The sequence below is a fragment of the Mytilus galloprovincialis genome, chromosome 10 (genome assembly GCF_965363235.1).
Source record: "Mytilus galloprovincialis chromosome 10, xbMytGall1.hap1.1, whole genome shotgun sequence".
In the NCBI taxonomy this organism is placed as follows: domain Eukaryota; kingdom Metazoa; phylum Mollusca; class Bivalvia; order Mytilida; family Mytilidae; genus Mytilus; species Mytilus galloprovincialis.
Window position 1 is genome coordinate 26,872,042 of NC_134847.1, and position 23,343 is coordinate 26,895,384.

The 23,343-nt window shown below is 32.3% G+C and overlaps 1 protein-coding gene and 7 non-coding genes across 8 annotated transcripts; all 8 read left to right on the forward strand.

Annotated features, from left to right (window-relative positions):
- The first annotated feature begins 10 nt into the window (after positions 1–10).
- LOC143047289 (small ribosomal subunit protein eS4-like) lies at positions 11–22,477 on the forward strand. The gene is made up of 7 exons (XM_076220330.1): positions 11–61; positions 738–818; positions 9,699–9,879; positions 15,403–15,500; positions 15,899–16,070; positions 21,292–21,421; positions 22,321–22,477. Exons 1-7 carry the CDS (start codon positions 59–61, stop codon positions 22,436–22,438), a joined length of 783 nt encoding a protein of 260 aa, XP_076076445.1. The 5' UTR covers positions 11–58; the 3' UTR covers positions 22,439–22,477.
- Positions 12,439–12,567, forward strand: LOC143050060 (small nucleolar RNA SNORA16B/SNORA16A family). The gene has a single exon (XR_012970446.1). It is a non-coding gene; the product is annotated as a small nucleolar RNA SNORA16B/SNORA16A family (small nucleolar RNA).
- On the forward strand, positions 13,302–13,431 carry LOC143050059 (small nucleolar RNA SNORA16B/SNORA16A family). Its single transcript, XR_012970445.1, has one exon. It is a non-coding gene; the product is annotated as a small nucleolar RNA SNORA16B/SNORA16A family (small nucleolar RNA).
- LOC143050053 (small nucleolar RNA SNORA73 family) lies at positions 16,140–16,374 on the forward strand. The gene has a single exon (XR_012970439.1). It is a non-coding gene; the product is annotated as a small nucleolar RNA SNORA73 family (small nucleolar RNA).
- LOC143050056 (small nucleolar RNA SNORA73 family) lies at positions 17,443–17,663 on the forward strand. The gene has a single exon (XR_012970442.1). It is a non-coding gene; the product is annotated as a small nucleolar RNA SNORA73 family (small nucleolar RNA).
- Positions 18,264–18,483, forward strand: LOC143050055 (small nucleolar RNA SNORA73 family). Its single transcript, XR_012970441.1, has one exon. It is a non-coding gene; the product is annotated as a small nucleolar RNA SNORA73 family (small nucleolar RNA).
- LOC143050054 (small nucleolar RNA SNORA73 family) lies at positions 20,967–21,187 on the forward strand. The gene has a single exon (XR_012970440.1). It is a non-coding gene; the product is annotated as a small nucleolar RNA SNORA73 family (small nucleolar RNA).
- Positions 21,851–22,084, forward strand: LOC143050052 (small nucleolar RNA SNORA73 family). The gene has a single exon (XR_012970438.1). It is a non-coding gene; the product is annotated as a small nucleolar RNA SNORA73 family (small nucleolar RNA).
- Positions 22,478–23,343: the final 866 nt, after the last annotated feature.

A 23,343-nucleotide genomic window follows, 5' to 3' on the forward strand; every position in this document is an offset into this window, starting at 1 on the left:
ACGTCCATTTTCTCTTCCATTGCATTCTGGGAACTTCCTTTTTTGTAAGGTAACCAACATGGTGGGTTCAAAATTATCTAAAGCGTGATATAAATCCATTGCATCCTAAGTGATCCGACTACACATTTACAAAATAACAGCTTAAACATTAAGTTAACATATATAAGATCAAACGTGTAACTCAATTATTTCAATATGAGCCTTACATTACAGAAGAAGTTTGGGTAAATGATCCATACCTGAAATTTATAAATATATTGATGGAACTTGACATCCGTTAAATGGTATCGATAACATTGTCGAACTATTGAGAACAGTTATGAAAAGCATAAAATCGTCTAGCTCAAGGATTCATTAAAACTCTTGTTCGTGAATTATGATGTGTATTAAAATTATGCACGAGTGATGACACGAAAATTTAGCACGTTATAGAAGTTAATAACCAAAGAGTTAATAACAAGGTACTTGACAGTTCTTGTCTACTGCAGTCCTAACATCCATTATATAAATCTGCAAATATATATGACCCCAATTAAGACTTCAATGTTCAGTTTAGGTTAGATCTTGTCAATATGACTGTCGGGTTGAATATATTTGAAGTTTTACACTCCTACCTAGGAGTCTACTCCCGTATTTGGAAGAAAAAGAATATCACTGACACATTATCCAATTATAAGTTTTAACAAATGTTCATCTTAAGTGGCATTTCTGTTATAACCTTGTATTTTCTTTTTCAGGGTTATCGAGGGCGTAGAAAGTGTCTTAAACGTCTAACTGCACCAAAATCATGGATGCTGGACAAAATGAGTGGAGTGTTCGTAAGTAAAATTGTAACAGTACAGTGTGTACTTGTAGTCTCCCACCTTTATCATGTTTAATTTCTACTATGGTAACCTATGTGTACCTGATGATGATGACTTGAACATGAATAATCTAAGACTGAATACTTAAATTTTCAAGCCTTTGTAGCCTGGTGCAGCCAAATATTTCATTAGTCATATTTAAGTTATCTTTAATGCATTTGAAAGATCTTTTAAAAAGAAAGAAACTACATTTTATTTCATGGAGATTGGATGTATAGTTTTTGAGGTACGACATTTTGAATGTGTTGAATATGTTATATTTTTAGACCGTTTCTATGATAACTTTAATACAGTAATATGGCACCGAAAACAGTTAAAAAAGCAAAAATCAAATAATGAAAATAACAGAACTTTTTAATGCCTCAACCTTTTGATGTAAAATTTTAAATACATATAAAGAAATATAAGAACCCTTAAATGAGTATAAGAATTGAATTTTTTTTGTGTTGGAAATTGAAAAAAAATCAATAGTAACCATGGTAACGAAACAGAAAAAAATGAAAATAACTGCTTTGAGGGCTTTTTACTTGCAATAGTATCTACATAAGTCAGCTTTTTTATAGGAATTGTTAGTTTATTGATAAAACAAGTTTAGGGGTTCAATTTCTGCTGTTGTTTTCTGATATTTGATTATAAAATTTTCAGTTACCATGGCAACAGAAAGCATTATTTCGTATTTTTCGTGAAATTTCTTCTCAAATGATAAAAATTCAAAATATTGAAACTTTTCTGTAACTACAAAAGATGAGGTTTATTTTTATGACAATTTTAGAGTTAAAAATGCTTACAAAATATAATAATATATGTATTTTTGTTTCCATAGCAACAGAATAAATTCTGAAATTGTAAAAAAATTTTAAAAAATATCAAGTTGTTACGAACAAATCTTCATACATCTTTAATGAATCTGAACAGCTTGAATATAAGAAACACTGACTGAGTGACATTTATTGATACAATTATTGTAGTATTGAGTTTACTTATTGTTGAAGGCTGTATCAGTATGCGGATAAATCTCGGTCACTGACTCTGGTAGATGGTGGATGGTTGTCTCATTTGCTAATATATATCATCCTTAATTTTTTTTTGTTTATAATGACTTTTTGAGTTTTTCTTTTCATTTAACATTGTTAAAGTATATTCTCAAAACACATGTACATGTAGTTGGTTAGTATATATTTGTTTTTGTGATTATGCATGTACTGTCAATTGTCACCTTTTTTCAGATATTCTTTTCAATGCAAAACCTCCAAAAAAAAAATGCATATAAAATCAGAAAATTGAATTGCCACACATTTATTAATAATTAATAATAAATAAGACCTGTAAGTAATAACTTCACAACACTATCAACAAAAAAAACCTTTCACATTTAGTTAGAACTAGAGCAGTAATTACTATATTTGGTAGTGATTGATTGCAAACATTTTTTTTCCAGCTTCCATGATCGAAGAGAAGAATCATTTGGTCCAATTTCATTATCAAAATCAAAATGAATAACAGTTTTAATAAAAGTAGTTTCCACTGCTGGTGGTGAACACCACTTAAATGTACATGCATTTGTATTAGATCGTTCCATAAAATTAACAGTAGCAGTTTCTTCCGATAAAATGTCTTCAACCTGACCTATATACCAATCTGAAAGACCTGCGACAGCAATCCACTGATTTACTTTAAAATCTTTATAATTACTAATAAAAGTCATAATTGTATTGATTTTTACATCATGGCTTCTCTTATGTTTTTTAACATGTTTAACCGCTGAAGTTACTTCCTTTTCATTTTCAAGCTTACGTTTCCTTGTTTTGTTGGAATTATGTATACCGTTTTTGCTTTAAACTGCGCTTTGTTTTTTTACAACCCTGACATTTTTTAAATTGTCCTTTTCCGACTTTAATAATTCATTTCTTTCTGTTAATGGTCTTAAATGTTCTTCTTTCCTAGGGACATCTAAGTCAATTTCTACACCAATATGTATATTAGAAGAATATTTTTGAATAATTTTGATAAAATTGTTTTTTAACATTTCTACACTAAATGCCTTTCCTTCAGATGAAAATTTGTAAAACACATTATTTCCTTCAAAACTTAAAACGCATTTATAATACTTTAACTGAAATTTTAAAGCAACTAATTTCATATGAGAAGTTTTAAATTTTGATAGAAGTTTCTTTACATCCGCTTCAGTTTTGCATTGTCCATATCTTAATATGTTATCTATTATCTTTTGTTTCTCTGCAATTTTTTTCATTTTCTTTCTTTTGATTTCATCGGCTCTTATTTGTAACATTTCAATTCGTTTTTTTTTTTTATATCTTTGGATCTTTGTCGCCACTTTTCTATAAATTTTGGCAACAATTTAGATACCTTTTGCATAATATCAGCCTCATTACATTGCGTGTCAAGCCAATCAGAAGTTTTATTATTAACATATAAAACCATTCCTTCAATATGAGCCGTGGTTGCATTAGGTTTGAATCTTTTAATTCTGTCTAACTGACCAAAATTTGATTCATTTGATTGGTTTGTTTTAGGAACAGATTGACTAATCAGCATCAAATCCTCATTGGGATCAGAATGCTTCCCTCCAGTTAAGTGATCGACTAACTGCCTTTTAATAACGCTTAAAATACTGGCCAATATAAGTTCTAAAGCCTGTGTTGTTAAAACATCCAATTCTTCATTATTTTCTTCCACAGCATGTAAAGCAAAGAAACCAAACAAATCTTTTTCAGGAGGGTAATTTTCAAACATTTGATAATTTTCATCAAACATCGGAGAAGAATCTTGTACTAAATTTGAAATACTATCATGTAACTTTTGGTAATATTGTGACATGTCAGTTATAGATACATCATTACAATCAAGAAGTTTCCATAGTGGACGATTGATATGGACATCAACTAAACCAAGAGCTCTAACACCAGCAAGGGCAATTTTGGATTCAATGTCAGCATTCACAGATAGTAACAGATTGTTACCTGTACCATACATTTCAATAAAATCTTGGATATGTGTCAAATGACCATATACTGCTCTTGCATTTTGAAATAAAATGTTAAACCTATTCCCACGGAAAGGTACAAGATAATTTTTTAAACCATTTTCAAATAAATAGGCATTAAATTGCTGTGGCCTACCGGCAGTTTCACAACCATGTATTTGCAATAAGTTACAACACGAGCGTATTAATCTTTGCGCAGCAGACTCACTCCTTGTACCCCAATTACTAAATTGTGACAAAGTTTTCATACCAATTTTTTCTGCTGTACTAATTTCTTCAAATTTTTTCAACCATTTGTTAGAATAATCAGCAAAATTTGTCAGTAAATGTAAACCACAATAAAAATCATGAATATCTATAATTGATTGCTGACATTCTTCATTTAAAGTTTCCCAGTTTTCTAAAGCTTTGGGTAATAATGATTTACGCCATTCTTCAAATAGCTTAACATACGGTTTGTTTGTTGGACCTCTATCGCTCATAGTATTATGAATAGTTTTTACCATTTTGCTAATGACTTTTGTTAATATTTCAGGATTTTTTTCATTAGTCAATGATACATAAATTTCACCTAATTCGTTAAACAATGCTTTTGTTGCATTTAATTGTGTTGCACTGTTTTCTGTTGCTAAGTCCATCAAACTTGCTGAATATGTTTTTTCTGAAGTTGTTATGTCAAAAGTAAAAAAATGTTCCCCCCACTTGCTTGTGCCATCAAACTGCAACGTGTTTGCAGAGTCCTTGCTTAAAATAGTATCTGCCAATTGAAATTTTGCCATCAAATTAGCTTGCAGAGCCATTCTTTTAGCAAATGTAACTTCTGGCATATCATTCAGTTCTTGACCAGTCATATTTTTTATGACTGATTTAATTACATTGCTGCACATGTTACAGCTTACACCTAATGATATTAATTCCATATATGTTTTTTTCATTTCATCACAAAAAACTCGCGACCCATCTTTTCTCGTTTTAAAAATAGGTATTTTTGTGCATTCTTCAATTATTTCCTGTAGGATGGCATTCGATTCTTGAAGTTCCTTGTTTTCATCGCGCAATTTAGAAATATTTTCATTCTGTTTATTTTCAAAAAGTTCTGGTTTTGACTTAAGATATGATATTCTTTTTTGTAAATTTCTTTTATCCTCTTTTAAGACTAAGATTTCTTTTTCACTTTGCGTTATGCTTTCTTCCATAAAGGAAGATTTTTCTTTTTCATTTGTTAAAGTTTTGTTTATTGTCTCTAATTTAGTGTCTCTTCTCTGAATTTTTTTGTTAATGTTCCTAGTATTATACTTTTGAAGTTTGTTAATAACAGTTTCATATTTTTGTTTCAAGTCTGAAAGTTCTTTGTCTGATATTGTTTTATCTTTTATGATTTTATTTAGTTGATCAGATAATTGCTGATTTTCCTTATATTCTTGTGTAAGTTCTTCTTCAACTTCTTCTTTTTCATGTTGAAGTTGGTAATTTAAATTTTGAATTTGTTGACAGCACTTTATTGTTTTTAATTTCTGTTTCGAACACTTAGGATTTTCACAACCCTCTGCCAAGTTGTCTGTTGAGCTTGCTTTATTAGTACCCATTTTTATACGACCGCAAATTTTGAAAAGATTTTCGTCGTATATTGCTATCACGTTGGCGTCTGCGTCGTCGTCGTCGTCCGGCGTCCGAATACTTTTAGTTTTCGCACTCTAACTTTAGTAAAAGTGAATAGAAATCTATGAAATTTTAACACAAGGTTTATGACCATAAAAGGAAGGTTGGTATTGATTTTGGGAGTTTTGGTCCCAACATTTTAGGAATAAGGGGCCAAAAAGGGCCCAAATAAGCATTTTCTTGGTTTTCGCACCATAACTTTAGTTTAAGTTAATAGAAATCTATGAAATTTTGACGCAAGGTTTATGACCACAAAAGAAAGATTGGGATTGATTTTGGGAGTTTTGGTTTCAATAGTTTAGGAATAAGGGGCCAATAAAGGGCCCAAATAAGCATTTTTCTTGGTTTTTGCACAATAACCTTAGGTTAAGTAAATGGAAATCTATGAAATTTAAACACAATGTTTATGACCACAAAAGGAAGGTTGGTATTTATTTTGGGAGTTTAGGACCCAACAGATTAGGAATTAGGGGCCAAAAAGGGACCCAAATAAGCATTTTTCTTGGTTTTCGCACTATAATGTTAGTATAAGTAAATACAAATCTATGAAATTTAAACACAAGGCTTATGACCATAAAAGGAAGGTTGGTATTGATTTTGGGAGTTTTGGTCCCAACAGTTTAGGAAAAAGGGGCCCAAAGGGTCCAAAATTAAACTTTGTTTGATTTCATCAAAATTGAATAATTGGGGTTCTTTGATATGCCGAATCTAACTGTATATGTAGATTCTCAACTTTTGGTCCCGTTTTCAAATTGGTCTACATTAAGGTCCAAAGGGTCCAAAATTAAACTTAGTTTGATTTTGACAAAAAATGAATCGGTTGGGTTCTTTGATATGTTGAATCTAAAAATGTACTTAGATTCTTGATTATTGAAGTTTTTTTGGTCCAGTTTTCAAATTGGTCTACATTAAGGTCCAAAGGGTCCAAAATTAAACTTTGTTTGATTTCATCAAAAATTGAATCCTTGGGGTTCTTTGATATGCCAAATCTAACTGTGTATGTAGATTCTTCATTTTTGGTCCTGTTTTCAAATTTCAAATTCTACATTAAAGTCCAAAGGGTCCAAAATTAAACTAAGTTTGATTTTAACAAAAATTGAATTCTTGGGCCTCTTTGATATGCTGAATCTAAACATGTACTTAGATTTTTGATTATGGGCCCAGTTTTCAAGTTGGTCCAAATCAGGATCTAAAATTATTATATTAAGTATTGTGCAATAGCAAGTCTTTTCAATTGCACAGTATTGTGCAATGGCAAGAAATATCTAATTGCACAATATTGTGAAATAGCAAATTTTTTTTTAATTAGAGTTATCTTTCTTTGTCCAGAATAGTAAGCAAGAAATATCCTATTTGTGCAATAGCAAGAATTTTTTTTTATTGGAGTTATCTTTCTTTGTCCAGAATCAACTTAAATCTTTGTTATATACAATATACAATGTATATACACTTTTTACTACCAACTGATAAATTTAAATAATCTTTACCATTCAGTGATAACAAGCAGTTTTTTTACATCTTAATATTTTATGATGTATTTAAATGAGTAGTTATTGTTGCAAACTCCATTAGAAATTTGAATTGATATCAGTTTTGAAAAAGGGAAACGGGGATGTGAAAAAAAAGGGGGGGGGTTAAATTTTTCTCATTTCAGATTTCATAAATAAAAAGAAAATTTCTTCAAACATTTTTTTGAGAGGATTAATATTCAACAGCATAGTGATTTGCTCAAAGGCAAAAAAAACCTTTTAAGTTCATTAGACCACATTCATTCTGTGTCAGAAACCTATGCTGTGTCAACTATTTAATTTTAGATTTAAAAAGTTCGAAGAAGAAATCTTTAATTGATTTGTAAAATCTTGGCATTTGTTTTGTGTAAAAAAAACCCATGTAATGTCAAAAATTTGATCACAATCCAAATTCAGAGCTGTATCATGCTTGAATGTTTTGTCCATACTTGCCCCAACTGTTCAGGGTTCGACCTCTGCGGTCGTATAAAGCTGCGCCCTGCGGAGCACCTGGTTGGGTATGTATAGGTTTCATTCAAAAACTGTTCCGAAAAGCTATAGCCTTTTCTACTCATATCTAAACGATTCTTTAATAAAGATTTAACGGAGTAACGCATGGCATGTTCTGAAAAAGTTTCGCTTTTAAGCCCCACTATATGATGAACCCACTTTGTTAATTCTGTGAAAGTATAATTATTTGAGCTACGAAACTTTTCAAGTTCATATACAACACCATTCGTGACTTGACCACAAACAAAATTATACAAATTATTTGAAAAAATTCTGAATTTTGAACAATGAATTCCTATGACGGTTGAATCTTCTGACAACAATAGAACTTCTCTTAAAACTTTTTCTTTTAATTCTTCTGTATTTGCTTTATCAAACTTGTTTTCTATCTTCCTTATCAAATCACTTATTTTACTTGGTATCTTTACTCTTGAGTTTACTTTCTTAAGAAGACTCGGTAACTTTTCTTGTATATTTTGTTGTTCGTACCGAAGAATATCTCGTAACTGAATCACGAACGCATAATTTATGTCTGAAAAATAAAAAAAAGGTAACCTACATTTTTGTGAAAAAAAATCCCCTACCCCTCTTGCTAGGATATTAAATTGTCATTAAATTTCATTTTTCTCTCTCGAATATCTTTTTTTTATTTTAAATATCTTATCAGGAAAGCATTATACGTATCTGAAAAACAATGAAAAGGAACCTACAGTTATTGAAAAAAAAAAATGCATCCCCCTCTATTGCCTTTTATTTCATTATTATATAAAAATTAGATCACTTTTTTTCTTGAATTTATGCGACAGTGTGGGAAGTTTTTTTTTCGAATAATTAATCAAGTTTCATTACAAATATCTAGTTTATTTGATGTTAGGAAACTATATTTATTTTATACAAGTTCTTCATAAGAGGATTGCGTAAAATCGAAAGTGAAACTTGATTTTCGTATTGTTTATCAATAGTTCACGTAGTTCATTCATGTTACCGTTATCCGTAAGTTCTTTATTTTAGCAAAGAAACATTTATCCGTATATTACTGTGCTAAATTACCTATGTTTTCACGTTTACACGCGTCTTCTACTGATTTAAACACGCCATTTATTTGCGCTGCGGCTACAGAAATCGAATTCATTTTTATCTGGAACGTTATCGACTTTCAGAAAATTTTGACGGTCGTGACCTTTTTTCAACGAAGTAAAGTCAGTATCGCTTTTGTTTCGCATCTTTTGACTAGTTACTGTTTGGAAAGAGCTAGTTTTAAATTTTTTACACGTATAACTTTTATCAATTACTTTTATAAAATTAATATTGAAAATTTTAAACGAAATTGTTTTTTAAATTTAAAATTTTGATACAGCTATAATATCTTCAAGAAAGTTATACGAAAATAAAGCTTAAAATACGCGCTTTCATTTTATGTTAATTTTAAATGTGTAAACAAACGGGCGAAGGTGGCAAATTTAGTCAGAACTCAAGATCGCTCTAAATTTACGCTGTCCAACTATCATACCGCGTATAAATATCGGAAACGTCGCCGAGTTTTAACATTCGGAGGGTAAGTGTTAATGTACAAATGTTGAATAAAAAACAGATGAAATTAATCTACAAATGATTCTCTTTCGATTGGTATAATTTTCGTAAACATATTTAAAGAGGAAAATAACTAAAATAGCGTTTTAAAATCTTAGACATTATGCAAAAATCGTGACGTCTAACTGAACGTTACACTACACATGCACCAGGTACTTTTCAGATCATCTGGAGCAGCTTCAGCTGATGGCAATTTTAATTAGGGAAAGGTATCTAGAAATTACTATTAATAATTAGTTAAAGTAAACAATGTTCAGCTTTTACAACTAAATGAATAAGAGCCTGGATTCCAAATTCAATGTGCTTAACTTGTTTCAGTTGTACTTGTTTACAAAAGTTTTATTAAAAAAAAAGGAATGTAAACAACGGAATTCAATCTAACCTTGATCAACTGGAAAAGTGAAAGTTGTTCTAAAAGCTTAATAAAAAACTTAAAAAAAGACTTATAACCTGATGTCTGTATGCTATGACAAGTGAAATTCTTTTCAAAGGGGTAAAAACTGCTTATGAAATAAAAAAACAAAAATGTCTCAATATTTGTGTGTTCTTTTTATCATTATACAGGCTCCACGACCGAGCACAGGTCCTCACAAACTAAGGGAGTCACTGCCCTTGATTGTATTTCTTAGAAACAGACTAAAGTATGCTTTGACATACGATGAAGTAAAGAAGATCGTACACCAGAGATTGATCAAAGTTGACGGCAAAGTCAGAACAGATATGACATTTCCAGCAGGATTTATGGGTAAATTGTTAAACTTAAAATACAGTCTGACATTTAGGTTAACAAATTCATGAAAATCTTCACTTTTAATTGGGTTATACATATATCTCAATTATTGCAGGTGTCAATCAACAGTGGTAAAAGGGAAGCAGGACAAGTCGCCCCACTTTTTCACCAACTCGCCCCACTTTAAAAAAAAACGCCCCAACCTGGATCACCAACTCGCCCCACTTTTTAAAAAATCGCCCCACATGTGAAATTGGTTAAATCATGTTTAATATTACTCCTGCCAACTCGCCCCACTTAATGGAAAACGGTAATATTTAGATATAAAATTAAAATATAAAAACTCGCCCCACTTAAAAATAATTTTCGTATTATTGAAGAATAACTGTATTTTTTTAAGATTAGTTATTTGCATAACAATTGAAATGAAACCTGTTAATTGTATCATAATGCAATATATCATAATAGTTGACATTCACGTTACCGAAATATTAATACTCACTTCTTATTGCTATATTAAAAAAAAGGAATAATATAAGAAGTTTCTATAAGGTTTTCAATGGGATAGCAAATAAGTGGGGCGAGTTGGCAGGAGTAATATTTACGGAATTTAACTTATATACAACGGGATAACATCTTTTTCCATAAGTGGGGCGAGTTGGCAGGAGTAATATTTACGGAATTTAACTTATATACAACGGGATAACATCTTTTTCCATAAGTGGGGCGAGTTGGCAGGAGTAATATTTACGGAATTTAACTTATATACAACGGGATAACATCTTTTTCCATAAGTGGGGCGAGTTGGCAGGAGTAATTAGGGCCCCGCCGACTAAGGCGGGTCGCCCTATAGTGATCAGTCTGTCCGTCCGTCCGTCCGTCTGTCCGTCCGTCCGTAACACTTTAACTTTGTGTCCGCTCTATATCTTGAGAACCGTTATGATTTCAAAGTTTATACTTGACATCCATTTTAACCAACACCAGAGGGTGTGTCATGATGTATGTAAAACTTCCTAGGTCAAAGGTCAAGGTCAAAAACTTTGATTTCAGTTGACAACCCTGTGTCCTGTGGTGAAGATCGTGTCCGCTCTATATCTTGAGAACCGTTAAGATTTCAAAGTTTATACTTGACATCCATTTTAACCAACACCAGAGGGTGTGTCATGATGTATGTAAAACTTCCTAGGTCAAAGGTCAAGGTCAAAAACTTTGGTTTCAGTTGACAACCCCATGTCCTATGGTAAAGATTGTGTCCACTCTATATCTTGAGAACCGTTATCATTTTGAAGTTTATACCTGAAATGTATATAAACCAATATCAGAGGGTATGTCATAATTATGTACAACTTCCTAGGTCAAAGGTCAAGGTCAAAAACTTTGGTTTCAGTTGACAACCCCATGTCCTATGGTAAAGATCGTGTCCGCACTATATCTTGAGAACCGTTATCATTTCAAAGTTTATACTTGACATGTATATAAACCAACACCAAAGGGTGTGTCATAATTTATGTGCAACTTCCTAGGTCAAAGGTCAAGGTCAAAAACTTTGGTTTCAGTTGACAAACCCATGTCCTATGGTAAAGATACAATTTTTTAATGCACATTATTCACAGCGGGGCCCACAGAGATGGCTCCCATCTCAATGATATCTAGTATTTACGGAATTTAACTTATATACAATGGGATAACATCTTTTTCCATAAGTGGGGCGAGTTGGCATTACTATATTCATCCTGGTTAATAATATAATATAAATCTAGATATTATCGTTTTCTTTCAAGTGGGGCGAGTTGGCAGGAGTAATATTCACGGAATAACATCTTTTTCCATAAGTGGGGCGAGTTGGCATTAATACATTCATCCTGGTTAATAATATGTTAATCTAGATTTTATCGTTTTCCATTCAGTGGGGCGAGTTTTCTGATTTCAGGAGTAATATTAACGGGATTTAACACATTTCACAAGTGGGGCGAGTTGGTGATCCAGGTTGGGCCGTTTTTTTTTAAAGTGGGGCGAGTTGGTGAAAAAGTGGGGCGACTTGTCATGGATTCGGTAAAATTATTATATTAGTTGTCTGTTTCCTGATTCAGTACCAGCACCATATTGCAGAGACATGAAAATTTATTTAAATCTGACACCAGCAACAAAGAGGAGATAGATAACATGAATAAATTTCCTACATACAAAGCACTTTTCTGGATTTACCTTCATAAATAAATATAAGCTAAAGGTATCGCTAAGACCAGTCCAAGAGTCCTGGACTCCTCATTTTCAAAACTGGCGAGTCCAAAGGTGCATCAAGTTTGAAATATTTTGTACAAACTGAACACACATAACATTTTATAGCAACAGTTTAATGTCAATCTGCATTTCTTGTCACTTTATTGCTCTATCAGGTCATGGAGGCTTAAATGATCAGTTATATTGCAATACAATATCATCTTCTTACTGTTATACTGTGACACCATTGACAAAAATGACAAATCCGCGGACTGGTTCAAAAGTCCTTAGTGAGAACCCTGAAATCAACAAATTTGCATTGATGAAGTGCTGTATTAAAACAAACACTAGCTATTTAGGCCCTATCGAAGCTGGAAAAGATTATAATGTCTTGTTCAGTCAATATGAGGCCAAAAACAATACCAGTCTACGGTCGCTTGCTGACTTGTGTCTGCATAAGCATTACCAAAGGCTTGAACAAACTACCTATATGCAACATCATTGTAACATGTTTTTAAGTACTTTAGCATGTTGGGTTCATTAACTGAGAATAACACATTTATTTTTACTGTTATAGCAGATTACATTGGGTGTGCAGATAAAAGGAATATCTTTGGTAAGCTTGCTTGTGAGCTGAACCGCGAAGTCATTATTAAGTAAGGTATACTACCCTCCTTGCAAAGTAGTCTTATCCTACAGACAGATCGATTGGTTATCTGTCGGACTAGTTGACTCGTATAGGATAGTTTACCTAACCTAATAATGACTTCACAGGTTAGCTAGCAAAGCAAGATAACCAAATATGTTACCTTTACCTACACACTCAATGCAATTGCCTGTAACTTCATTCATTTTGTTTGACAATTGAATGTATATTTTTTTCAGTTGGTGAGAAGGATAAACTTGCATGGTTCTGAAATTTGTCCGTTAAATTTGGGAAAGATGAATACTTTTTCTACATATATACTATTTCTCCATCAGACAAATATTTTTCAATTGATGATGACTTTTCACTGTTAAGCAATCCCAAGATTTACACAATACATGTAATTGCATATTAGTTTGTTTGCAAAGTTGCAACAGTTATAATTTGTCTTGTATGCTAAATGAAAGGTTAAATTATTAAGAACAAAATAGTGTCTTCTAATGGAATTGATGAACATTTTGAGTTGATTATAAATTGCTGTTATCATTGAATTTTCATAAACAATTGGTACACTAGGCCCTATCGAAGCTGGAAAAGAATTATTTTGTCTTGTTCAGTCAAAATGAGGCCAAAATCAATACCAGTCTACGGTCGCTTACTGACTTGTGTCTGAATAAGCATTACCAAAGGCTTGAACAAAAGCAATTGGATCAAACCAAAATCCTTTGGTTAAATGTCAATGTTTCAATTTTAAATTCTTTTATTATACATGTTCGGAAAAAACCAATAGTACCTGTACCACTTGTTTTATTGATTCCTTACATACATGAGCTTGATAAAGAATGGCAGTATTGTAGGTCACTTTCCTTTTCCTAGCTGTTTAAAGTTTTAATAACGAACATACATTTCTTAATCTCCCATTTGATAGAATAATCCAGTGCTTGTATTATCTATCATGATTTTATTTTTAGTGTGTAGCTATTAGTTTAAGAGTTCCAAGTGGTGAAGATGAAATCATCCTATTGTAAATGTTACATACCCAATTGCAAGTTGGAAGACTTGAGGAATATCTGTCTCGCAGAAGACAACAAATATGTTCAAATTGTCACAACTAGTGCCGCAGGGGTAGAACTTAAGACTTTTGCAATGGTAGCCCACACCAATTTTAGGGGCCATTGGCCTGTGAGCCCCTGCAAATTTCAAATCCAGTGACAAGTCTAATTTTTGGAAAGGGAGATGGGATTACTACAATCCCATCCCCCTCTCCAAAATTTAGAATTGTCACTTGATTTGTTATAAGATGGATGCCACATGTGCAGCAGATTTGGGTTTATGAGAACACCCTATTTATTATTATACCCCCGCTTTAAAAAAGGGGGGGTATACTGTTTTACCTCTGTCTGTCAGTCAGTCCGTCCCATGAAACTTTCGTCACATTTTTATCAGGAACTACACATCCACCCTTTCTGTAATTTGGTATCAACATTTATATATGTCAGCCATACCGTGTGATGCGTTTTCAGATTCATCACTTGACAACTTCCTGTTTACCGAACACTTGTCTGATTTTACACAAGAAAGCCAAGTTGAAAATTTTCATCACATTTTTCTCAGGAACTACAATACAAGGATTTCTGAAATTTGGTTTCAGGATTTATATAAGTCAGCTATACCGTGTGATGCGTTTTCAGATTCATCACTCGACAACTTCCTGTTTACCGAACACTTGTATGATTTTACACATGATAGCCAAGTTGAAAATTTTCGTCACATTTTTCTCAGGAACTACAATACAAGGATTTCTGAAATTTGGTTTCAGGATTTATATAAGTCAGCTATACCGTGTGATGCGTTTTCAGATTCATCACTCGACAACTTCCTATTTACCGAACACTTGTATGGTTTTACACATGATAACCAAGTTTAAAATTTTCGTCACATTTTTCTCAGGAACTACAATACAAGGATGTCTGAAATTTTGTTTCAGGATTTTTATAAGTCAGCTATACCGTGTGATGCGTTTTCAGATTTATCACTCGACAACTTCCTGTTTACCGAACACTTGCATATTTTTACACTATTAATATTATCCACTTGCGGCAGGGGTATCATCAGTGAGCAGTAGCTCGCAGTTTCACTTGTTGTTGGGGTTCCGTTCATGCTGCTCAGTCTTTAGTTTTCTAAGTTGTGCATTCTGTACTTTTGTTTATCTTTTCCTTTACATACAAATTTCAGTTTGTTATTGACTTATGACTATGTGTTTGAGTGTTCCTTTGGTATCTTTTGCCTCTCTTTTAATTATAAGGAAATTATAAGACTTGGACCATTAAGTTATGTCTTCAACAATTACCTAATTTAAGATATAAATGTTCATCTCAATATCCTTTCCCAAAAATTATTGTCATCCAAAACCAAATGACAATGACAATTAAGATATTAACAGCTGATTATAACACCAGGCCCTATCGAAGCTGGAAAAGAATGAATTTGTCTTGTTCAGTCAAAATGAGGCCAAAATCAATACCAGTCTACGGTCGCTTACTGACTTGTGTCTGAATAAGCATTACCAAAGGCTTGAACAAAACCAGGAATAAATAAAACCAAAACAAGAGGCAGTTATATTCTCTCAATTGAGATTGTGATTTTATAATTGTTTTATTCTTATTTTACAGATGTTGTTACCATTGATAAAACACAGGAAAACTTCCGTCTTCTGTATGATGTAAAAGGTAGATTTGCTGTCCACCGCATCAAGTCTGAAGAAGCAAAGGTAATTTCTTGGCCAGTATCTAGCTGATTTCATAACAATTGATTGAATGAAGATAGGCTTGATGTCTAAAAATATCATTAGAAAATCAGATTAGCAAGCAAGAAATTGATTGTAATTAAAGAAAAATACAAATATTTTTACAAGGTATGGGATGGACAAGGACTGATAATGTGCACCTTTGAAAATAATGCACAAAAAAAGGTTAATCTGACAGTTGAATCTTTATTCCCAAATAAAACTGAAAGAGAACATTCAATTTCTAAACATATTTTCAGCTTCTTGCTAAATCAGGTATTTTGGACATCCATTGATGCAACTTTTTTTTAGGTCTTTCTGTATTTTTAAAATGCATGAAATATTTGCACATTATTCATTATATAATATATCTTGTATTTCAGTACAAACTGTGCCGTGTAAAGAAAGTTGGAGTAGCTTTGAAGGGAGTTTGCTATGTTGTCACACATGACGGACGTACAATTCGTTATCCAGATCCATTGGTCAAAGTCAACGACACAATAATGGTTGACATTGCAACTGGAAAGATTAAAGATTTCATCAAGTTTGATTCAGGTATATGATCACACACTTATAAAACTTGTTAGAAGAAAAAAATGCTGATAAATTGAGGAAAGAAAATTCCCAATGTTGACATTCTGGCGTTTCTGGCTTTTGTCAGAATATGCTAGGCTCTGTCTTTGTGGCGTATGGGAGCTGAATGTCTCGCAAGGACTTGATGCATATTCCCGTTCCACAACATTGGATATAAACCCAGACTTGGACTGCTCTGTACAGGTCTGGACCCCATATATTCCATCACTTTCTCATAGCTACTATGTGGCAGTTACTGAGGAAGAAGACCATATGGGGAACAAACAACTAAAAATACATTGTCAAAATATTTGCACACATCACAATTAAAACCGTCTTCCACATAATCATTGTATATGTTAATCATCCTTTCAGAGATGATTAGTTCCACAACTTGAAGATTTGGTGTTGTTTCTTCACACCTTGTGAGGCAAATAATAAATTGATTGAAAACATTACATCAAATATTGATTTGTTTCGGTTGTACCTTGCAATTGTGACCTATTAGTCAACATGTACATGAATTAGTTCTCTATCTGAAAATTTAAATTTTGAATCATGTTGCACATGAAAAATTAAAGAAAGATTCTGGTCAAGATTCCTTAATTCTGTACATTTGTATCATATTTGCTACCCTTTCATTTCTTCATGACTTTGGTAGAGGAAACCAAAATGATTTTTGTATAGGTCCATCAAAAATTTAATAAAGAAACCTCTTTCAGGCCACAATTAAAAATATTTTGGTTTGCCCAAACCCTACCCAAGGTTAAGACAGTGGGTAGGTAGGTAGGCATTTTTTTTTTTTTTTTTTTTTAAGAAATTAAGGTATTGGATGTTTATTAGTCTACATGCCTATCTGATTAAAAAAAAAACTTCTTCAAATCCGGACAATAAAAGAATTTGAGTAGGCAGCTTTTTTCTGGGTAGGTAGGGTTTGGGCAAACAAACCTATTCTTTTTTATGGCCTCATCATGAAAAAAATAAGGGTAGGTTGGCAGGCTAATGTTGTTGGTTTTTTTTATTGCAAAGTTATTAACTTCTATAAACAGGTGGAACCTTCCCAACTGATAGTGCTTGTATTAGGGTAGGTATGGTAAGCAGAAATGCAAGAATTTCTGTTTAAGGCCCTATTGATTCAAGGTTGGATTCAGTTGTAAGGGTCTTACTTGTACATGCAGATTCATTAAGAATGTTTAGTTTTCTTATTAATTTTTACTAGTCTACACAATACAGACAAATATAGACATATATATGTAAATATGATTTATTAAAACCATGCAGCATCAGACTTGCTTAAAGTTTATAAAATTTCGGCACTTGCATGTTTTTAATTTCAGTTCTTTAGATTTTTTTCACAATGTTGACATCCTGGTGTTTCTGGCTTTTGTCAGAATATGCTAGGCATTGTCTTTGTGGCATATGGGAGCTGAATGTCTCACAAGGACTTGATGCATATTCCCGTTCCACAACATTGGAAATTAACTCCGGTTTTAACCTGAACCCCATATATTCCATCACTTTCTCATAGCTACTATGTGGCAGTTACTGAGGAAGAAGACCATATGGGGAACAAACAACTTCAATATATATCAGAATATTTGCACATCAGTATGTCATGTTCAAAACAATGTATGGCAAAGTTATAGTTATGCATCATTTTAGAGATGTTGAAAGTCGTAGAACCTGACATAAGACCATTCTTACCCATAATATTTAAAATTAAAAATGATCATGGGGTGACACCAATACAAGTTGAATTAATAATGGTCTAGTCCACAATGTTGAAAAGTGCTCATGAAATATATTAAGAAGACGCACAAAAGAACATTTGGTTGTTTGCTTACTATTACATCTCATAGGTCTTTTCATAGAGCAAACTGAAATAAATTTATATGAACAAAATTTGATAAAGTAGGTGAGCAAATAAACTTCTTTAAATGTTTTTGACTTTTGTAAAGAGGTTCAAAAATGACTTTAAAAAAAAAAACACACACATTTGGATATACTTAAAAATTATGGTAGGTAGGGTTAGCGGATGGGCAAGTTTTATTTTGATTGGCTTTTGTGCTTCAAGTTTGGGTTGGATTATTCTTTAATATTAATAGAAATCCTTAAGGGATGGCAAACTCCGATAGATATAATATGCAATGCAACTTCGTGAATTATTTGTATTTCCCAATGTTGATATCCTGGCATATTGATTTCTGTCAAACCATGCTAGGCTCTGTCTTTGTGGCATATGGGAGCTGAATGTCTCACAAGGACTTGATGCATATTCCCGTTCCACAACATTGGAAATTAACTCCGGTTTTAACCTGAACCCCATATATTCCATCACTTTCTCATAGCTACTATGTGGCAGTTACCGAGGAAGAAGACCATATGGGGAACAAGCAACAAAATATATATATCAAAATATTTGCACATTATGTACCATAATGTTCAAAACAATCAATTACATAATTATATCTTTGTCCCACCTTGAAAGGCGCTTTAAATCACAACCTAACTGATGAGAGATATTTCTTAGCATCTGGTGAAAAGTGTGATTTCCAAAAAAGAATACATTTAATATTTCTTGTATCTCTGTCCTCGTTTGCAAATATTTTTCTTGCTAGTATTGTGCTTTATATTGATTAGCAAACAGAAATGATTTTGTTATTGCCTCAAGTTTTGTGTTAGTTGTGTGGTTTATTCTTTTATATTGTATTTATGATTGAGAATGGTTGGACAAAATGTAAATTTTCTTAAACCTTGTTGTACTGCAGTTATTAGAGACACCAAATAAGCAGACAAAATCATATGTGGTAACCTTATTTATTTAGCGCAATGTTGCCATGAACCATCATTTTTATACGACCGCAAAATTTGAAAATTTTTTCGTCGTATATTGCTATCACGTCGGCGTCGTCGTCGTCCGAATACTTTTAGTTTTCGCACTCTAACTTTAGTAAAAGTGAATAGAAATCTATGAAATTTTAACACAAGGTTTTTGACCACAAAAGGAAGGTTGGTATTGATTTTGGGAGTTTTGGTCCCAACATTTTAGGAATTAGGGGCCAAAAAGGGCCCAAATAAGCATTTTCTTGGTTTTCGCACTATAACTTTAGTTTAAGTTAATAGAAATCTATGAAATTTTGACACAAGGTTTATGACTACAAAAGAAAGGTTGGGATTGATTTTGGGAGTTTTGGTTTCAACAGTTTAGGAATAAGGGGCCAAAAAAGGGCCCAAATAAGCATTATTCTTGGTTTTCGCACAATAACTTTAGTTTAAGTAAATAGAAATCAATGAAATTTAAACACAATGTTTATGACCACAAAAGGAAGGTTGGTATTGATTTTGGGAGTTTAGGTCCCAAGAGTTTAGGAATAAGGGGCCAAAAAGGGACCCAAATAAGCATTTTTCTTGGTTTTTGCACCATAACATTAGTATAAGTAAATAGAAATCTATGAAATTTAAACACAAGGTTTATGACCATGAAAGGAAGGTTGGTATTGATTTTGGGAGTTTTGGTCCCAACAGTTTAGGAATAAGGGGCCCAAAGGGTCCAAAATTAAACTTTGTTTGATTTCATCAAAATTGAATAATTGGGGTTCTTTGATATGCTGAATCTAACTGTGTATGTAGATTCTTAACTTTTGGTCCCGTTTTCATATTGGTCTACATTAAGGTCCAAAGGGTCCAAAATTAAACTTAGTTTGATTTTGACAAAAAATGAATCGGTTAGGTTCTTTGATTTGCTGAATCTAAAAATGTACTTAGATTCTTGATTATTGGCCCAGTTTTCAAGTTGGTCTAAATCGGGGTCCAAAATTAAACTTTGTTTGATTTCATCAAAAATTGAATAAATGGGGTTCTTTGATATGCCAAATCTAACTGTGTATGTAGATTCTTCATTTTTGGTCCTGTTTTCAAATTGGTCTTCATTAAAGTCCAAAGGGTCCAAAATTAAACTTAGTTTGATTTTAACAAAAATTGAAATCTTGGGGTTTTTTGTTATGCTGAATCCAAACATGTACTTAGATTTTTTATCATGGGCCCAGTTTTCCAGTTGGTCCGAATCAGGACCTTAAATTATTGTATTAAGTATTGTGCAATAGCAAGTCTTTTCAATTGCACAGTATTGCGCAATGGCAAGAAATATTTAATTGCACAATATTGTGAAATAGCAAATTATTTTTTTTAATTAGAGTTATCTTTCTTTGTCCAGAATAGTAAGCAAGAAATATCTAATTTCACTATATTGTGCAATAGCAAGAATTTTTTCAATTGGAGTTATCTTTCTTTGTCCAGAATCAACTTAAATCTTTGTTATATACAATATACAATGTATATTCACTTTTTACTACCAACTGATAAATTAAAATAATCTTTACCATTCAGTGATAACAAGCAGTTTTTTTACATCTTAATATTTTATGATGTATTTAAATGAGTAGTTATTGTTGCAAACTCCATTAGAAATTTTAATTGAGATTAGTTTTGGAATAAGGGAAAGGGGGATGTGATTAAAAAAATTGCGTTCAATTTTTCTCATTTGAAATTTCATAAATAAAAAGAAAATTTCTTCAAACATTTTTTTGAGAGGATTAATATTCAACAGCATAGTGAATTGCTCTCAGAGAAAACAAAAATTTAAAGTTCATTAGAACACATTCATTCTGTGTCAGAAACCTATGCTGTGTCAACTATTTAATCACAATCCAAATTTAGAGCTGAATCCAGCTTGAATGTTGTGTCCATACTTGCCCCAACCGTTCAGGGTTCAACCTCTGCGGTCGTATAAAGCTACGCCCTGCGGAGCATCTGGTTTTAAAGGTATAAAAAAAATTATAGGTCTTGCAAGTTTGAACCCTTCAGAGCTTTAGATTAACCCCAATGTTGACATCCTTGCGTGTCTGGCTTTTGTCAGAATATGCTTGGCTCTGTCTTTGTGGCGTATGGGAGCTGAATGTCTCTCAAGGACTTGATGCATATTCCCGTTCCACAACATTGGATATAAACCCAGGTTTTAACCTGAACCCCATATATTCCATCACTTTCTCATAGCTACTATGTGGCAGTTACCGAGGAAGAAGACCATATGGGGAACAATATTTGCATTGTTTGAATATTGTCTATTCAGAAAGTAAACATGGTCTTTTAAGGTAGTGTTTCTAACTCAAATATCTGCTAGTGAGTAATGAATATTTCTTTACAGGAAATCTCTGTATGATAACTGGAGGCCATAATTTGGGAAGAGTTGGAGTTATTCAGCACAGAGAAAGACATCCAGGATCATTCGACATTGTTCACATTAAAGATTCTTTAGGACATAGTTTTGCTACCAGGTAAGATAACTGTTTTGACAATAATAATAAAGTAACATTATTTAAATATTCATATCTTAAATGTGTAAATTAATGGTATTGAAATAAAAAGAAATATTTAAAGTAAATCAATAGAATCAATACCGAAGTTTAAAGGATTTAATTGTTTCTTTTGTATGTTCTATCACAAGAAAGAATACACATTATGTTTGTCAAGTTTAAGGGGAATAAAAAAGAGTGAGATATCTTAAAAACTCGGTATTTCAATTGAATATTCAAAACAATGGTAATGGAACACATCAATATCAGTGTGTCTAACAAGAGTTCTAATGTTAATAATTTGTTTGTGAAATACAATTTATGCACACAAGAATGTAAAATTCTAGATATGAACAGATACAACATTGTACAATGTTACTATTATAAAACTTCGTGAATTATTTGTATTTCCCAATGTTGATATCCTGGCATATTGATTTCTGTCAAACCATGCTAGGCTCTGTCTTTGTGGCATATGGGAGCTGAATGTCTCACAAGGACTTGATGCATATTCCCGTTCCACAACATTGGATATAAACCCAGGCTTGGACTGCTCTGTACAGGTCTGAACCCCATATATTCCATCACTTTCTCATAGCTACTATGTGGCAGTTACTGAGGAAGAAGACCATATGGGGAACAATTCTTCTTATTTTTTGTTGCTGCAATATATGTTCTTTAAAAGTAATTGATGCATAATCAGAACCACCCTGTATTTAAAAAAAATCAGATTTGGTAAGATTGCTTATGATGCAACACACCACCAGAGATCAAATGACATGTAGAAGTTTACAATTACTGTTTGCTGTATAAAAAAGTATTGGAATTTGTTATTTGATGTTTTTCAATTTACACTACACATGTATGCTATATATTTTCAGATTAAGTTACGTTTTCATCATCGGAAAAGGAAACAAACCATATGTGTCACTTCCACGTGGTAAAGGTGTCAAATTGAGTATTGCTGAAGAGAGAGATCGCAGAATGGCAGCCAAATAAACTGTTAGAGACTGCATCAAATAAAAAAAAATGGAAGAATTTGTATCTTATATTTTAAAAATGTATATCAAGTTACAATTACAAAATCTACATTGCACATGATTATGTCTGTGTAAATAGAACACAACTTGTGTAGAACGAGATACAAAAGAATTGGTTAAGGTTTTTGATAGAATATTTTTAAGTCCACAATTAGATCATACTTGTTGCCTACATATCTTTTTACTTGTCCTTGCTTTTATATAGAGTATTGAGCTCTTTCCAAAAATTAGAAATTATTTATCACTGCTTTGTGATGTTGGATATGTTTGATTAGAACAATTTCTCTTCAAGTTTGCTGTTTAAAAAAGAAAACGGTTGTTTATGCCACACATAAAAACACAGATTTTATCTTATTTAATATATGAATTTGATCACTGTGGTCATTTAACAAAAATCTCTATTTATTGACTTCCAGCTGATATTCAATAGTATCAATATACAGAAAACTTGATAATAAAAATGTCTGCAACTGAACTTTTCTGCAGATCAGATTGACAGCATCCAAACCAAATAAGCAGTCACATTGTCATCCTTTAAATGCATTTATACCATTCTGTGAGAACTAAATTCTCAAATATTGAACATCAAGGGAGAATGAAAACCACTAAGCAAACAAAACATTAACCCATGGCAAAATAAGCTGCTTGGTAGGGTATTTGCAGTCTGCAGCAAAAACTTTTTCAACAAGTCTGAAGACCAGTAATTTGACATTTTTCTTTTTGGTCCAAACAAAATTTTGCAACAACTTGCTAGTCCAAATGAAATTTTACTTGTCTGGGGCAAAGGAATAGTGGCAAACCGTGCAGACTGTATTTATACTACTGAAGAGGAAGAATGTAGAGTTCCTGCTACACTTGTAAAAA

Coding starts and splice junctions, on each gene's coding strand:
- LOC143047289 (XM_076220330.1), top strand. Junction 16,071..21,291: donor TTTCATCAAGTTTGATTCAG/GTATATGATCAC, acceptor ATTTCTTTACAG/GAAATCTCTGTATGATAACT. Junction 21,422..22,320: donor GGACATAGTTTTGCTACCAG/GTAAGATAACTG, acceptor ATATATTTTCAG/ATTAAGTTACGTTTTCATCA.